This window comes from Oncorhynchus kisutch, unplaced genomic scaffold, assembly GCF_002021735.2.
Source record: "Oncorhynchus kisutch isolate 150728-3 unplaced genomic scaffold, Okis_V2 Okis09a-Okis19a_hom, whole genome shotgun sequence".
NCBI lineage: Eukaryota > Metazoa > Chordata > Actinopteri > Salmoniformes > Salmonidae > Oncorhynchus > Oncorhynchus kisutch.
Window position 1 is genome coordinate 15,154,098 of NW_022261985.1, and position 17,667 is coordinate 15,171,764.

Sequence of the window (17,667 nt, forward strand, 5' to 3'; positions counted from 1 at the left end):
TAGATAGAAGACTGTTCTAGATAGTAGATAGTAGTCTGTTCTAGATAATAGATAGTAGACTGTTCTAGATAGTAGATAGTAGACTGTTCTAGATAGTTGATAGTAGAATGTTCTAGATAATAGACAGTAGACTGTTCTAGATAATAGATAGTAGACTGTTCTAGATAGTAGATAGTAGACTGTTCTTGATAGCAGATAGTAGACTGTTATAGATAATTGATAGTAGACTGTTCTAGATAATAGATAGTAGACTGTTCTAGATAGTAGACAGTAGACTGTTCTAGATAGTAGATAGTAGACTGTTCTAGATAGCAGATAGTAGACTGTTCTAGATAATAGATAGTAGACTGTTCTAGATAGTAGACTGTTCAAGATAGTAGATAGTAGACTGTTCTATATAGCAGAGAGTAGACTTTTCTAGATAGCAGATAGTAGACTGTTCTAGATAGTGGAAAGTAGACTGTTCTATATAGTAGACCGTAGACTGTTCCTAATAGTGGATTGTAGACTTTTCTAGATAGTAGACTGTTCTAGATAGTAGACTGTTCTAGATAGTGGATAGTAGACTGTTCTAGATAGTAGACTGTTCTAGAGAATAGATAGTAGACTGTTCTAGATAGTAGATAGTAGACTGTTCTATAAAGTAGATCGTAGACTGTTCTAGATAGCAGATTGTAGACTGTTCTAGATAATAGATAGTAGACTGTTCTAGATAGTAGACTGTTCTAGATAGTAGATAGTAGACTGTTCTAGATAATAGATAGTAGACTGTTCTAGATAGTGGATAGTAGACTGTTCTAGATAGTGGATAGTAAACTGTTCTCGATAGTGGATAGTAGACTGTTCTAGATAGCAGAGAGTAGACTGTTCTAGATAGCAGATAGTAGACTGTTCTAGATAGTAGATAGAAGACTGTTCTAGATAGTAGATAGCAGTCTGTTCTAGATAATAGATAGTAGACTGTTCTAGATAGTAGATAGTAGACTGTTCCAAATAGTTGATAGTAGAATGTTCTAGATAATAGACAGTAGACTGTTCTAGATAATAGATAGTAGACTGTTCTAGATAGTAGACAGTAGACTGTTCTTGATAGCAGATAGTAGACTGTTCTAGATAATAGATAGTAGACTGTTCTAGATAATAGATAGTAGACTGTTCTAGATAGTAGACAGTAGACTGTTCTAGATAGTAGATAGTAGACTGTTCTAGATAGCAGATAGTAGACTGTTCTAGATAATAGATAGTAGACTGTTCTAGATAGTAGACTGTTCTAGATAGTAGATAGTAGACTGTTCTAGATAGTAGATAGTAGACTGTTCTAGATAGCAGATAGTAGACTGTTGTAGATAGCAGATATTAGACTGTTCTAGATAATAGATAGTAGACTGTTCTAGATAGTAGACTGTTCAAGATAGTAGATAGTAGACTGTTCTATATAGCAGAGAGTAGACTTTTCTAGATAGCAGATAGTAGACTGTTCTAGATAGTGGAAAGTAGACTGTTCTATATAGTAGATCGTAGACTGTTCCTAATAGTGGATTGTAGACTTTTCTAGATAGTAGACTTTTCTAGATAGTAGACTGTTCTAGATAGTGGATAGTAGACTGTTCTAGATAGTAGACTGTTCTAGAGAATAGATAGTAGACTGTTCTAGATAGTAGATAGTAGACTGTTCTATAAAGTAGATCGTAGACTGTTCTAGATAGCAGATTGTAGACTGTTCTAGATAATAGATAGTAGACTGTTCTAGATAGTAGACTGTTCTAGATAGTAGATAGTAGACTGTTCTAGATAATAGATAGTAGACTGTTCTAGATAGTGGATAGTAGACTGTTCTAGATAGTGGATAGTAAACTGTTCTCGATAGTGGATAGTAGACTGTTCTAGATAGCAGAGAGTAGACTGTTCTAGATAGCAGATAGTAGACTGTTCTAGATAGTAGATAGAAGACTGTTCTAGATAGTAGATAGCAGTCTGTTCTAGATAATAGATAGTAGACTGTTCTAGATAGTAGATAGTAGACTGTTCCAAATAGTTGATAGTAGAATGTTCTAGATAATAGATAGTAGACTGTTCTAGATAGTAGACAGTAGACTGTTCTTGATAGCAGATAGTAGACTGTTCTAGATAATAGATAGTAGACTGTTCTAGATAATAGATAGTAGACTGTTCTAGATAGTAGACAGTAGACTGTTCTAGATAGTAGATAGTAGACTGTTCTAGATAGCAGATAGTAGACTGTTCTAGATAATAGATAGTAGACTGTTCTAGATAGTAGACTGTTCTAGATAGTAGATAGTAGACTGTTCTAGATAGTAGATAGTAGACTGTTCTAGATAGCAGATAGTAGACTGTTGTAGATAGCAGATATTAGACTGTTCTAGATAGTGGATAGTAGACTGTTCTAGATAATATATAGTAGACTGTTCTAGATAGTAGATAGTAGACTGTTCTAGATAATAGATAGTAGACTGTTCTAGATAGTGGATAGTAGACTGTTCTAGATAGTGGATAGTAAACTGTTCTCGATAGTGGATAGTAGACTGTTCTAGATAGCAGAGAGTAGACTGTTCTAGATAGCAGATAGTAGACTGTTCTAGATAGTAGATAGAAGACTGTTCTAGATAGTAGATAGCAGTCTGTTCTAGATAATAGATAGTAGACTGTTCTAGATAGTAGATAGTAGACTGTTCCAAATAGTTGATAGTAGAATGTTCTAGATAATAGATAGTAGACTGTTCTAGATAGTAGACAGTAGACTGTTCTTGATAGCAGATAGTAGACTGTTCTAGATAATAGATAGTAGACTGTTCTAGATAATAGATAGTAGACTGTTCTAGATAGTAGACAGTAGACTGTTCTAGATAGTAGATAGTAGACTGTTCTAGATAGCAGATAGTAGACTGTTCTAGATAATAGATAGTAGACTGTTCTAGATAGTAGACTGTTCTAGATAGTAGATAGTAGACTGTTCTAGATAGTAGATAGTAGACTGTTCTAGATAGTAGATAGTAGACTGTTCTAGATAGCAGATAGTAGACTGTTGTAGATAGCAGATATTAGACTGTTCTAGATAGTGGATAGTAGACTGTTCTAGATAATATATAGTAGACTGTTCTAGATAGTAGATAGTAGACTGTTCTAGATAGTAGATATTAGACTGTTCTAGATAATAGGTAGTAGACTGTCCTAGATAGTAGATAGTAGACTGTTCTAGATAGTAGACTGTTCTAGATAATAGATAGTAGACTGTTCTAGATAGTAGATAGTAGACTGTTCTAGATAGTAGATAGTAGACTGTTCTTGATAGCAGATAGTAGACTGTTCTAGATTGTAGATAGTAGACTGTTCTCGATAGTAGATAGTAGTCTGTTCTAGATAATAGATAGTAGACTGTTCTAGATAGTAGATAGTAGACTGTTCGAGATAGTTGATAGTAGACTGTTCTAGATAATAGACAGTAGACTGTTCTAGATAATAGATAGTAGACTGTTCTAGATAGTAGATAGTAGACTGTTCTTGATAGCAGATAGTAGACTGTTCTAGATAATAGATAGTAGACTGTTCTAGATAGTAGATAGTAGACTGTTCTATAAAGTAGATAGTAGACTGTTCTAGATAATAGATAGTAGACTGTTCTAGATAGTAGACTGTTCTAGATAGTAGATAGTAGACTGTTCTAGATAATAGATAGTAGACTGTTCTAGATAGTGGATAGTAGACTGTTCTAGATAGTGGATAGTAAACTGTTCTCGATAGTGGATAGTAGACTGTTCTAGATAGCAGAGAGTAGACTGTTCTAGATAGCAGATAGTAGACTGTTCTAGATAGTAGATAGAAGACTCTTCTAGATAGTAAACTGTTCTAGATAGCAGATATTAGACTGTTCTAGATAATAGATAGTAGACTGTTCTAGATAGTAGACTGTTCTTGATAGCAGATAGTAGACTGTTCTAGATTGTAGATAGTAGACTGTTCTCGATAGTAGATAGTAGTCTGTTCTAGATAATAGATAGTAGACTGTTCTATATAGTAGATCGTAGACTGTTCCTAATAGTGGATTGTAGACTTTTCTAGATAGTAGACTGTTCTAGATAGTAGACTGTTCTAGATAGTGGATAGTAGACTGTTCTAGATAGTAGACTGTTCTAGATAGCAGATAGTAGACTGTTCTAGATAATAGATAGTAGATAGTAGACTGTTATAGATTATAGATAGTAGATAGTAGACTGTTCTAGATAGTAGACTGTTCTTGATAGTGGATAGTAGACTGTTCTAGATAGTAGATAGTAGACTGTTCCAGATAGTAGATCGTAGACTGTTCTAGATAATAGATAGTAGACTGTTCTAGATAGTAGATCGTAGACTGTTCTAGATAGTAGACTGTTCTAGATAGTAGATAGTAGACTGTTCTAGATAGTAGACTGTTCTAGATAGTAGATAGTAGACGGTGCTAGATAGTGGATAGTAGACTGTTCTAGATAGTAGACTTTTCTAGATACTAGACTGTTCTAGATAGTAGATAGTAGACTGTTCTAGATAGTGGATAGTAGACTGTACTAGATAGTAGACTGTTCTAGATCGTAGACTGTTCTAGATAGTAGACTGTTCTAGATACTAGACTGTTCTCGATAGTATATAGTAGACTGTTCTAGATAGTGGATAGTAGACTGTTCTAGATAGTAGATAGTAGACTGTTCTAGATAATAGATAGTAGACTGTTCTAGATAGTGGATAGTAGACTGTTCTAGATAGTAGACTGTTCTAGATACTAGACTGTTCTAGATAGTAGATAGTAGACTGTTCTAGATAGTGGATAGTTGACTGTTAGATAGTAGACTGTTCTAGATCGTAGACTGTTCTAGATAGTAGACTGTTCTAGATACTAGACTGTTCTAGATAGTATATAGTAGACTGTTCTAGATAGTGGATAGTAGACTGTCCTAGATAGTAGACTTTTCTAGATACTAGACTGTTCTAGATAGTGGATAGTAGACTGTTCTAGATACTAGACTGTTCTAGATAGTATATAGTAGACTGTTCTAGATAGTGGATAGTAGACTGTTCTAGATAGTAGACTGTTATAGATAGTAGACTGTTCTAGATAGTGGATAGTAGACTGTTCTAGATAGCAGATAGTAGACTGTTCTAGATAGTGGATAGTAGACTGTTCTAGATAATAGATGGTAGACTGTTCTATATAGTAGATAGTAGACTGTTCCTAACAGTGGATTGTAGACTGTTCTAGATAGTAGACTGTTCTAGATAGTAGACTGTTCTAGATAGTGGATAGTAGACTGTTCTAGATAGTAGACTGTTCTAGATAGTAGACTGTTCTTGATAGTGGATAGTAAACTGTTCTAGATAGCAGATAGTAGACTGTTCCAGATAGTAGATAGTAGACAGTTCCAGATAGTAGATCATAGACTGTTCTAGATAATAGATAGTAGACTGTTCTAGATAGTAGATAGTAGACTGTTCTAGATAGTAGACTGTTCTAGATAGTAGATAGTAGACTGTTCTAGATAGTGGATAGTAGACTGTTCTAGATAGTAGACTGTTCTAGATACTAGACTGTTCTAGATAGTAGATAGTAGACTGTTCTAGATAGTGGATAGTAGACTGTTCTAGATAGTAGACTGTTCTAGATCGTAGACTGTTCTAGATAGTAGACTGTTCTAGATACTAGACTGTTCTCGATAGTATATAGTAGACTGTTCTAGATAGTGGATAGTAGACTGTTCTAGATAGTAGACTGTTCTAGATAGTAGACTGTTCTAGATACTAGACTGTTCTAGATAGTATATAGTAGACTGTTCTAGATAGTGGATAGTAGACTGTTCTAGATAGTAGACTGTTCTAGATTGTAGACTGTTCTAGATAGTAGATAGTAGACTGTTCTAGATAGTGGATAGTAGACTGTTCTAGATACTAGACTGTTCTAGATAGCATATAGTAGACTGTTCTAGATAGTGGATAGTAGACTGTTCTAGATAGTAGACTGTTATAGATAGTAGACTGTTCAAGATAGCAGATAGTAGACTGTTCTAGATAGCAGATAGTAGACTGTTCTAGATAGTGGATAGTAGACTGTTCTAGATAATAGATAGTAGACTGTTCTATATAGTAGATAGTAGACTGTTCCTAATAGTGGATTGTAGACTGTTCTAGATAGTAGACTGTTCTAGATAGTAGACTGTTCTAGATAGTGGATAGTAGACTGTTCTAGATAGTAGACTGTTCTAGATAGCAGATAGTAGACTGTTCTAGATAATAGATAGTAGATAGTAGACTGTTCTAGATTATAGATAGTAGATAGTAGACTGTTGTAGATAGTAGACTGTTCTAGATAGTGGATAGTGGACTTTTCTAGATAATAGATAGTAGACTGTTCTATATAGTAGACTGTTATAGATAGTAGACTGTTCTAGATAGCAGATAGTAGACTGTTCTAGATAGTGGATAGTAGACTGTTCTAGATCATAGATAGTAGACTGTTCTATATAGTAGATAGTAGACTGTTCCTAATAGTGGATTGTAGACTGTTCTAGATAGTAGACTGTTCTAGATAGTAGACTGTTCTAGATAGTGGATAGTAGACTGTTCTAGATAGTAGACTGTTCTAGATAGCAGATAGTAGACTGTTCTAGATAATAGATAGTAGATAGTAGACTGTTCTAGATTATAGATAGTAGATAGTAGACTGTTGTAGATAGTAGACTGTTCTAGATAGTGGATAGTGGACTTTTCTAGATAATAGATAGTAGACTGTTCTATATAGTAGATCGTAGACTGTTCCTAATAGTGGATTGTAGACTTTTCTAGATAGTAGACTGTTCTAGATAGTAGACTGTTCTAGATAGTGGATAGTAGACTGTTCTAGATAGTAGACTGTTCTAGATAGCATATAGTAGACTGTTCTAGATAGTGGATAGTAGACTGTTCTAGATAGTAGACTGTTATAGATAGTAGACTGTTCAAGATAGCAGATAGTAGACTGTTCTAGATAGCAGATAGTAGACTGTTCTAGATAGTGGATAGTAGACTCTTCTAGATAATAGATAGTAGACTGTTCTATATAGTAGATAGTAGACTGTTCCTAATAGTGGATTGTAGACTGTTCTAGATAGTAGACTGTTATAGATAGTAGACTGTTCTAGATAGTGGATAGTAGACTGTTCTAGATAGTAGACTGTTCTAGATATTAGACTGTTCTTGATAGTGGATAGTAAACTGTTATAGATAGCAGATAGTAGACTGTTCCAGATAGTAGATAGTAGACTGTTCCAGATAGTAGATAGTAGACTGTTCTAGATAGTAAACTGTTCTAGATAGTAGATATTAGACTGTTCTAGATAGTAGACTGTTCTAGATAGTAGATAGTAGACTGTTCTAGATAGTAGACTGTTCTAGATAGTAGATAGTAGACTGTTCTAGATAGTGGATAGTAGACTGTCCTAGATAGTAGACTTTTCTAGATACTAGACTGTTCTAGATAGTAGATAGTAGACTGTTCTAGATAGTGGATAGTTGACTGTTAGATAGTAGACTGTTCTAGACTGTTCTAGATAGTAGACTGTTCTAGATACTAGACTGTTCTAGATAGTATATAGTAGACTGTTCTAGATAGTGGATAGTAGACTGTTCTAGATACTAGACTGTTCTAGATAGTATATAGTAGACTATTCTAGATAGTAGACTGTTCTAGATAGTAGACTGTTCTAGATAGTAGATAGTAGACTGTTCTAGATAGTGGATAGTAGACTGTTCTAGATACTAGACTGTTCTAGATAGTATATAGTAGACTGTTCTAGATAGTAGACTGTTCTAGATAGTGGATAGTAGACTGTTCTAGATAGTAGATAGTAGACTGTTCTAGATTGTAGATAGTAGACTGTTTTATATAGTAGATAGTAGACTGTTCCTAATAGTGGATTGTAGACTGTTCTAGATAGTAGACTGTTCTAGATAGTAGACTGTTCTAGATAGTGGATAGTAGACTGTTCTAGATAGCAGATAGTAGACTGTTCTAGATAGTGGATAGTAGACTGTTCTAGATCATAGATAGTAGACTGTTCTATATAGTAGATAGTAGACTGTTCCTAATAGTGGATTGTAGACTGTTCTAGATAGTAGACTGTTCTAGATAGTAGACTGTTCTAGATAGTGGATAGTAGACTGTTCTAGATAGTAGACTGTTCTAGATAGCAGATAGTAGACTGTTCTAGATAATAGATAGTAGATAGTAGACTGTTCTAGATTATAGATAGTAGATAGTAGACTGTTGTAGATAGTAGACTGTTCTAGATAGTGGATAGTGGACTTTTCTAGATAATAGATAGTAGACTGTTCTATATAGTAGATCGTAGACTGTTCCTAATAGTGGATTGTAGACTTTTCTAGATAGTAGACTGTTCTAGATAGTAGACTGTTCTAGATAGTGGATAGTAGACTGTTCTAGATAGTAGACTGTTCTAGATAGCAGATAGTAGACTGTTCTAGATAATAGATAGTAGATAGTAGACTGTTATAGATTATAGATAGTAGATAGTAGACTGTTCTAGATAGTAGACTGTTCTTGATAGTGGATAGTAGACTTTTCTAGATAGCAGATAGTAGACTGTTCCAGATAGTAGATAGTAGACTGTTCCAGATAGTAGATCGTAGACTGTTCTAGATAATAGATAGTAGACTGTTCTAGATAGTAGATCGTAGACTGTTCTAGATAGTAGACTGTTCTAGATAGCAGATAGTAGACTGTTCTAGATAGTAGACTGTTCTAGATAGTAGACTGTTCTAGATCGTAGACTGTTCTAGATAGTAGACTGTTCTAGATACTAGACTGTTCTCGATAGTATATAGTAGACTGTTCTAGATAGTGGATAGTAGACTGTTCTAGATAGTAGATAGTAGACTGTTCTAGATAATAGATAGTAGACTGTTCTAGATAGTGGATAGTAGACTGTTCTAGATAGTAGACTGTTCTAGATCGTAGACTGTTCTAGATAGTAGACTGTTCTAGATACTAGACTGTTCTAGATAGTATATAGTAGACTGTTCTAGATAGTGGATAGTAGACTGTTCTAGATAGTAGACTGTTCTAGATTGTAGACTGTTCTAGATAGTATATAGTAGACTGTTCTAGATAGTGGATAGTAGACTGTTCTAGATAGTAGACTGTTATAGATAGTAGACTGTTCTAGATAGTGGATAGTAGACTGTTCTAGATAGCAGATAGTAGACTGTTCTAGATAGTGGATAGTAGACTGTTCTAGATCATAGAAAGTAGACTGTTCTATATAGTAGATAGTAGACTGTTCCTAATAGTGGATTGTAGACTGTTCTAGATAGTGTATAGTAGACTGTTCTAGATAGTGGATAGTAGACTGTTCTAGATAGTAGACTGTTATAGATAGTAGACTGTTCTAGATAGTGGATAGTAGACTGTTCTAGATAGCAGATAGTAGACTGTTCTAGATAGTGGATAGTAGACTGTTCTAGATCATAGATAGTAGACTGTTCTATATAGTAGATAGTAGACTGTTCCTAATAGTGGATTGTAGACTGTTCTAGATAGTAGACTGTTCTAGATAGTAGACTGTTCTAGATAGTGGATAGTAGACTGTTCTAGATAGTAGACTGTTCTAGATAGCAGATAGTAGACTGTTCTAGATAATAGATAGTAGATAGTAGACTGTTCTAGATTATAGATAGTAGATAGTAGACTGTTGTAGATAGTAGACTGTTCTTGATAGTGGATAGTAGACTGTTCTAGATAGCAGATAGTAGACTGTTCCAGATAGTAGATAGTAGACTGTTCCAGATAGTAGATAGTAGACTGTTCTATATTATAGATAGTAGACTGTTCTAGATAGTAGATAGTAGACTGTTCTAGATAGTAGACTGTTCTAGATAGTAGATCGTAGACTGTTCTAGATAGTGGATAGTAGACTGTTCTAGATACTAGACTGTTCTAGATAGTATATAGTAGACTGTTCTAGATAGTAGACTGTTATAGATAGTAGACTGTTCTAGATAGTAGACTGTTCTAGATACTAGACTGTTCTAGATAGTATATAGTAGACTGTTCTAGATAGCAGATAGTAGACTGTTCTAGATAGTGGATAGTAGACTGTTCTAGATAATAGATAGTAGACTGTTCTATATAGTAGATAGTAGACTGTTCCTAATAGTGGATTGTAGACTGTTCTAGATAGTAGACTGTTCTAGATAGTAGACTGTTCTAGATAGTGGATAGTAGACTGTTCTAGATAGTAGACTGTTCTAGATGGCAGATAGTATACTGTTCTAGATAATAGATAGTAGATAGTAGACTGTTCTAGATTATAGATAGTAGATAGTAGACTGTTGTAGATAGTAGAATGTTCTTGATAGTGGATAGTAGACTGTTCTAGATAGCAGATAGTAGACTGTTCCACTTAGTAGATAGTAGACTGTTCCAGATAGTAGATAGTAGACTGTTCTAGATTATAGATAGTAGACTGTTCTAGATAGTAGATAGTAGACTGTTCTAGATAGTAGACTGTTCTAGATAGTAGATAGTAGACTGTTCTAGATAGTAGACTGTTCTAGATAGTAGATAGTAGACTGTTCTAGATAGTGGATAGTAGACTGTCCTAGATAGTAGACTTTTCTAGATACTAGACTGTTCTAGATAGTAGATAGTAGACTGTTCTAGATAGTGGATAGTAGACTGTTAGATAGTAGACTGTTCTAGATCGTAGACTGTTCTAGATAGTAGACTGTTCTAGATACTAGACTGTTCTAGATAGTATATAGTAGACTGTTCTAGATAGTGGATAGTAGGCTGTTCTAGATACTAGACTGTTCTAGATAGTATATAGTAGACTGTTCTAGATAGTAGACTGTTCTAGATAGTAGACTGTTCTAGATAGTAGACTGTTCTAGATAGTAGAACACACTTTGGAGAAAAACACCTGCTACACAAATGGCATATATTAGAGTGATAGTAAAATGTATTTTAACAAATGAGAAGAGAATCATATCTAAAGTAAAGAGTGGGTTGCATTGTGAAAAGCATTTACACTATATGAACATGTATTGCAATGTGAAACATGTATTTCTAGATGAAACACTGATTAAGTCTGGTGAATAAGTGGCTGTTTGATTTTGTGTCTTGTCAATAAAAAAATCAATAAAAAAAATGTGCTCAGAGTTTTGACTGTCATTTTGATGAACTGTTTTTAGTTTGGAAACAAAGCGTTGCTAAAATTGGCAACATACTTGTGAACACCACACCAAAGCAATTTTTTTTAAATCTCTCTTTCCCTCCCTCCCTCCCTCCCTCCCTCCCTCCCTCCCTCCCTCCCTCCCTCCCTCCCTCCCTCCCTCCCTCCCTCCCTCCCTCCCTCCCTCCCTCCCTCCCTCCCTCCCTCCCTCCCTCCCTCCCTCCCTCCCTCCCTCCCTCCCTCCCTCCCCCAGAGCTGGCTGAAGAGGTGAGTATTTATGACGTCCTGTGGGAGACCAGTGAGAGAGTAGCAGATGAGATCCTCGACTCAGCCTTCCTCAGAGGGATGTATTCCAGACGTCTGCCTGCCCACTGCTATGCTGACTTCTGCCACCAGGAGGTGCTGTACCTGGACAGAGTCATCACCATGCTGCGGGTGAAAAGAAAATACATTAAATCAAACCAATACCATAAAGATTTACTTACTATGACTGTGATACGTGGTTGTCGTCCCTAGCTATCTTAAGATAAGTTGCTCTGTATAACAGTATACATGTGTGTATGAGCCAGGTGCTGATCAGAACAGTCCAGGGTCCTCCAGACATCATGCTGTTTCTCCAGAGAACACATCAACGCTACCAGGAGTCTCTGAAGGAGGCCCAGAACCAAACTCCACCACACCTGGTAGGAAGCTGTTATAACAATCACCTTTAAAATGTATAATTTAATATACAATTTAATAGGAAAAACAACTAGAACGTAGTAGGTGATTTATCAATTCAGTAAACCTTCCATAAACATGTTCAATGACCCTTATTTAACCTTTTTTTGTTTTGGTTAAATTCAAGTTAATTTTCAGTTTAAGTTTTAGTGTATTTAAACACGCCCCCAAAACAGAATTCTCTTCTTTCTTTTCTGACTTCCTTTAGTTCGTTCACTTCATAGTATTTCAGTAGTACAATAATATTCCCTTTTAGCTTCAGAGTGACTGAGTAAGTACATATAATTTTCAGACTTGTTTTCATACTATTTCCCTGGGGGAATCGAACCCACAACCCTGGCGGGTTTCAGATAAATCATATGTATTTTCATTTCACCGTGTAGCTCAGTTGGTAGAGCGTGGCGCTTGCAAGGCCAGGGTTTGTGGGTTCGATTCCCACAGGGGACCAGTCTGAAAGCTTATGCTGTTGTTCTTGATTGAGGAAAATGTGTTGGTAGGACGAGCCTATGTCTGTTTCTGCTGTTGGGAAGAGAATAGTTATGGATAAAAATCTGTCGGAAGGACAATTACATCACTGTTTATTACAAATGTGATGTGACTAAAAAGGGTGTTTAGTTGCCTAAAAAGGCGCCAATCTTTTTCGTCATTTTGACAATTCGTCTAATTCATTATTCGAATGACAAAAATGTTTACTTAATTATATTTGAGTAAAAAATTACTAAATTACTCTTCTTGGTTTAATGCCAAGATGGCGCCGACGGAGAAGGGGGGACATCTTACAAGCTGCAACCCAACTTTACCTTTATGAACATGCTGTATCAACCTCAAATACATTATTATTATCTATCCTTCTGCCTAGTCACTTTACCCTGCTTTAATGAACATACTACATTATTATTATCTATCCTTATGCCTAGTCACTTTACCCTGCCTTAATGAACATACTGTATCAACCTCAAATACATTATTATTATCTATCCTTCTGCCTAGTCACTTTACCCTGCCTTCATGAACATACTGTATCAACCTCAAATGCCTGGTACCTCTGAACATTGATCTGGTACTGTCACTCCCTGTATATAGCTCCACATTGATCTGGTACTGTTACTCCCTGTATATAGCTTCACCTTGGTCTCCCTGTCTCTCTTCCTACTCCTCTTCATCCTCCTCATCATGCCTACAGAACCTGTCCTCCATCCAGCCCTCTGCAGCTTTGCGTCAGTACCTCCAGAGCTTCCATGACATTGTCAATGAGGAGCCCATCTACTGGCTGGTGTCTCTGCTGCCCAGAGCCCTGCTCAGACCTTACCTGGCACAGAACCTGCCCCTGGGAGAGAGGACCAGACCAGACCCCAGCCCCTGCCTCTACCCCTGGCTAAGCCTCTTCCCCTGCCCCTGCTACCAGTGGGGGGGAGAGGACATGAAGCCAGACCAGAGGAACCAGAAGGACAAGTCAGGGACATATTACAGGTATCTTGAGGTTTATAGTGTCTCAACTCCACATTGTTGTGTTTTATCTTGTCAAGTGTGGTGATATTGTAGAGTGACTCTTTTCTATCCTGTCTCTCTCTCCAGGCATCTACTGGAGAAGTACCAGGATGTGATAGACGTCTATAAGGCTGTCAACATCTTCAGTGTCCAGATGATCAACGAGAAGGCTCTCTTCACCTCCAGGTGCAGTTAGCCTAAATTAGGTCTACAGTTAGCCTAACTTACGAATGCTGTTAGCCAGGTCCTGCTATCTAAGTCTACAGTTAGCCTGGTCCTGCTAATCAAGTTTACAATTAGCCTTGTCCTGCTATCTAAATCTACAGTTAGCCTGGTCCTGCTATCTAATTATACAGTTAGCCTGGTCCTGCTATCTAAATCTACAGTTAGCCTGGTCCTGCTATCTAATTCTACAGTTAGCCTGGTCCTGCTATCTAATTATACAGTTAGCTTGGTCCTGCTATCTAATTCTACAGTTAGCCTTGTCCTGCTATGTAATTCTACAGTTAGCCTGGTCCTGCTATCTAATTATACAGCTAGCCTGGTCCTGCTATCTAATTATACAGTTAGCCTGGTCCTGCTATCTAATTCTACAGTTAGCCTGGTCATGCTAACTAAGTCTACAGTGTTGATGAATAGGTATATGAGAAACGTCGAGACGCTGGACAAGGCGGATACGGTATAGTAAAGGCCGTTTATTCAAGAGTAATGATATCTGGCAATTACGTGCACGGCTCCTTTCGTCAGGTTCTCATGCGAACCATTGGAAAAAGAACGAGGCCGGTCACAATCATACAGTTCATTTTATACATTGAAATGACGTAGGTAGATTCTAGTAGTCCTGGCTTTCTGATGGGTTGCTTGCAGATGATAGACAGTCTCCTCCAGCCTGGTGTCAGTATCCCATTGGTTCTCGACGGAGTTCTTTGTCTTCGGAGCTCATCCAGAAGGGGAGGGGCTGCGTGTGTGTGAGTTCCTGTCTTGGCAAGTCTTTGTGTCTTTTCAGTGAGTGCGTGTGTGAGAGATTCTGTATGGCCCTTCCATGTTTTACTGTGAAAATACGTTGCTATGTGTTGTCACAGTTATAGCAATGCAATAGCAGTAAGCTGGTAATTTGCATAGGAAAATAGCACTTCATTACAACAGTTAGCTAGGTCCTGCTAAACAAGTCTTGCCAAGTCTCCCTCGCAAAACAGGCTCTCAACCCTACGGATCTCCATAGCCTGGTGTCATGATGTTGCCCTCTTTGGGTACAGCAAGCCCCATCCCCCTTCCCTGTCTTCTACACACAGGCTGCTGTGGTCAGAGAGAGGTCGTAAATTCTTGGAGGAGATTATTTCCTCATGGCCACAGTATAGAGACAGAGTGAATTTTCATAGAGAACAAAGGAATTTACATCTAATTGTTGTATAAGATGAATGAGTGAGGATGATACTGTTTGAAATTAGTGTAATGTGATTTTGGACAGTTTAATGAAGGAAACTCCAATTCTCTTTTGAGTTTAACTAAATCAGAGGACTGTCCATGAGCCCAGTAGGGTCGGGCATCCTGGGACAGGACCTTTTCTGCAACTCCCGAATAAAACCCCCACTTTGAGAATTTCTCAACAGGCCATGTTTCTCTCAGTCACGAGAGGACAAAGGTTGCAGACCAGCTTACCTCGATAACGAGAGGGCCAAGGTTTGAGTAGATGGCTGAATCTTTTAACCATCCCACGTGGTTAAACTCTTAGACTATCGATACTGACAGAATAAGAACACGTCTTTGATATTAATTACTAGTCTGCAGCTAGGAATTTGGTATCATTGAACGTGAAGACCGACAACTGCCGAAAAATCTATTCTATAACGACATGAATGAATGTTACTCTGAACTATCCATTCTAACTACGAGAGAGAGAGAGAGAGAGAGGACGGACACTCTCCAACAGAAACAAACTTTTCAACAGGGACCCCGACGACACACTGAGCGTAAATATATATATTGATTGCAATGGTTCCAGAATGAGTGAGCGTTCATGTGCAAAGGATTAGCATTTCAATTGTTATAATTATCAACTGTGTGTCGTCTTATCTCAGTCGACCCCCACTTCCATGTTGTACACCAACCCGCGATGCCGGTTTATCCCACTAGGGAAACTCCGTTATCATTTCCTTGTAACAATCTACTGTTTGTTTATGCTTCCTAGTTAATTACAGTTACATGATTAATCAGTTTAATCGCGTAATAATAATTACAGAGAGTCATTTGATAAAGATTCATCTTCAGTTTAATGATAGTAAAGACACAACACTGGGTACCAGTCTATTTTGTGGTAACATTCTACTCCTTGTCAACATAATTTGGCATATGACATGGAGTACAAGAAGTGGAATCCCAACTAGCGAATTTGATTTGCTGAAAGTTGTGGGAACATACATTTTTGGTTTACCATTGGTTCTGGGGAGGAAGCCATAACTTTACTGACTGGTAAAACGGAGCGTTTTTTTAACTTTCTAAAAATGGAAATGAAAACTTAGCCTGTTCTGGGAACGTTAAGTTTTAGGTTGCAGGGAGGTTTCTGAGAACGTTTTACTATGGTTCCAGGGAGGTTCTGAGAACGTCTTACTATGGTTCCAGGGAGGTTCTGAGAACGTCTTACTATGGTTTCAGGGAGGTTCTGAGAATGTCTAACTATGGTTCCAGGGAGGTTCTGAGAACGCCTTACTATGGTTTCAGGGAGGTTCTGAGAACATCTTACTATGGTTCCAGGGAGGTTCTGAGAACATCTAACTATGGTTCCAGGGAGGTTCTGAGGTTCTGAGAATGTCTTACTATGGTTCCAGGAAGTTTCTGAGAACGTCTTACTATGGTTCCAGGGAGGTTCTGAGAACGTCTAACTATGGTTCCAGGGAGGTTCTGAGGTTCTGAGAGTGTCTTACTATGGTTCCAGGGAGGTTCTGAGAACGTCTAACTATGGTTCCAGGGAGGTTCTGAGGTTCTGAGAACGTCTTACTATGGTTCCAGGGAGGTTCTGAGAACGTCTAACTATGGTTCCAGGGAGGTTCTGAGAACGTCTTACTATGGTTCCAGGGAGGTTCTGAGAACGTCTAACTATGGTTCCAGGGAGGTTCTGAGAACATCTAACTATGGTTCCAGGGAGGTTCTGAGAACGTCTTACTATGGTTCCAGGGAGGTTTCTGAGGTTCTGAGAACGTCTTACTATGGTTCCCTGAACATTTTCCTGGGAGGTTTTATTAACACTCAGAGAACAGAAATTATAGGTTATTTTGAGTTTTTTTTTTTTACTTCCTGATATCAATAATAGTTTTAATAACAGTGTTAACACATTCTGGGTTAACTTTTTGAAAGTCCAAGCACAAATATGACCAGGGGAGCAACTTTATGTGCTAGATGGTCTGAATTTCAGGCTCACTAAAGTATAACACATGTATCATCTCATCTAGATGGGATGTTAACACAAAACAGGTCTGGATTTCAGGCTCTCAGTGAAACACTACAGTAGAACACATGTATCACATTAACCAGGTGATCTCTGTGTTAATGTTAAATGTCTCTGTGATGTTCATCTCTGTATTAATGTTTAATGTCTCTGTGATGTTCATCTCTGTATTAATGTCTCTGTGATGTTCATCTCTGTATTAATGTTTAATGTCTCTGTGATGTTCATCTCTGTATTAATGTCTCTGTGATGTTCATCTCTGTATTAATGTCTCTGTGATGTTCATCTCTGTATTAATGTTTAATGTCTCTGTGATGTTCATCTCTGTGTTAATGTTTAATGTCTCTGTGATGTTCATCTCTCTATTAGTAGTTGACAGAGTAATATAACTGAGGTCATATATAATGTTGTCTCTGTGATGTTCATCTCTCTATTAGTAGTTGACAGAGTAATATAACTGAGGTCATATATAATGTTGTCTCTGTGATGTTCATCTCTGTATTACTAGTTGACAGAGTAATATAACTGAGGTCATATATAATGTTGTCTCTGTGATGTTCATCTCTGTGTTACTAGTTGACAGAGTAATATAACTGAGGTCATATATAATGTTGTCTCTGTGATGTTCATCTCTGTATTACTAGTTGACAGAGTAATATAACTGAGGTCATATATAATGTTGTCTCTGTGATGTTCATCTCTGTATTACTAGTTGACAGAGTAATATAACTGAGGTCATATATAATGTTGTCTCTGTGATGTTCATCTCTGTGTTACTAGTTGACAGAGTAATATAACTGAGGTCAT

General features: G+C 37.1%; 1 protein-coding gene across 3 annotated transcripts in view; it reads left to right on the plus strand.

Moving 5' to 3' along the window:
* LOC109886880 (uncharacterized) overlaps window positions 1-17,667 on the plus strand; it is a 76,533-nt gene that overhangs the window by 56,896 nt on the left and 1,970 nt on the right. For all 3 annotated transcript variants that reach the window (XM_031815397.1, XM_031815398.1, XM_031815399.1), the window contains 4 exons: window positions 11,464-11,645; window positions 11,780-11,893; window positions 13,114-13,400; window positions 13,506-13,604. In XM_031815397.1, the coding sequence (XP_031671257.1) occupies window positions 11,464-11,645; window positions 11,780-11,893; window positions 13,114-13,400; window positions 13,506-13,604 (682 nt within the window). The remainder of the gene's footprint in view (window positions 1-11,463; window positions 11,646-11,779; window positions 11,894-13,113; window positions 13,401-13,505; window positions 13,605-17,667) is intronic.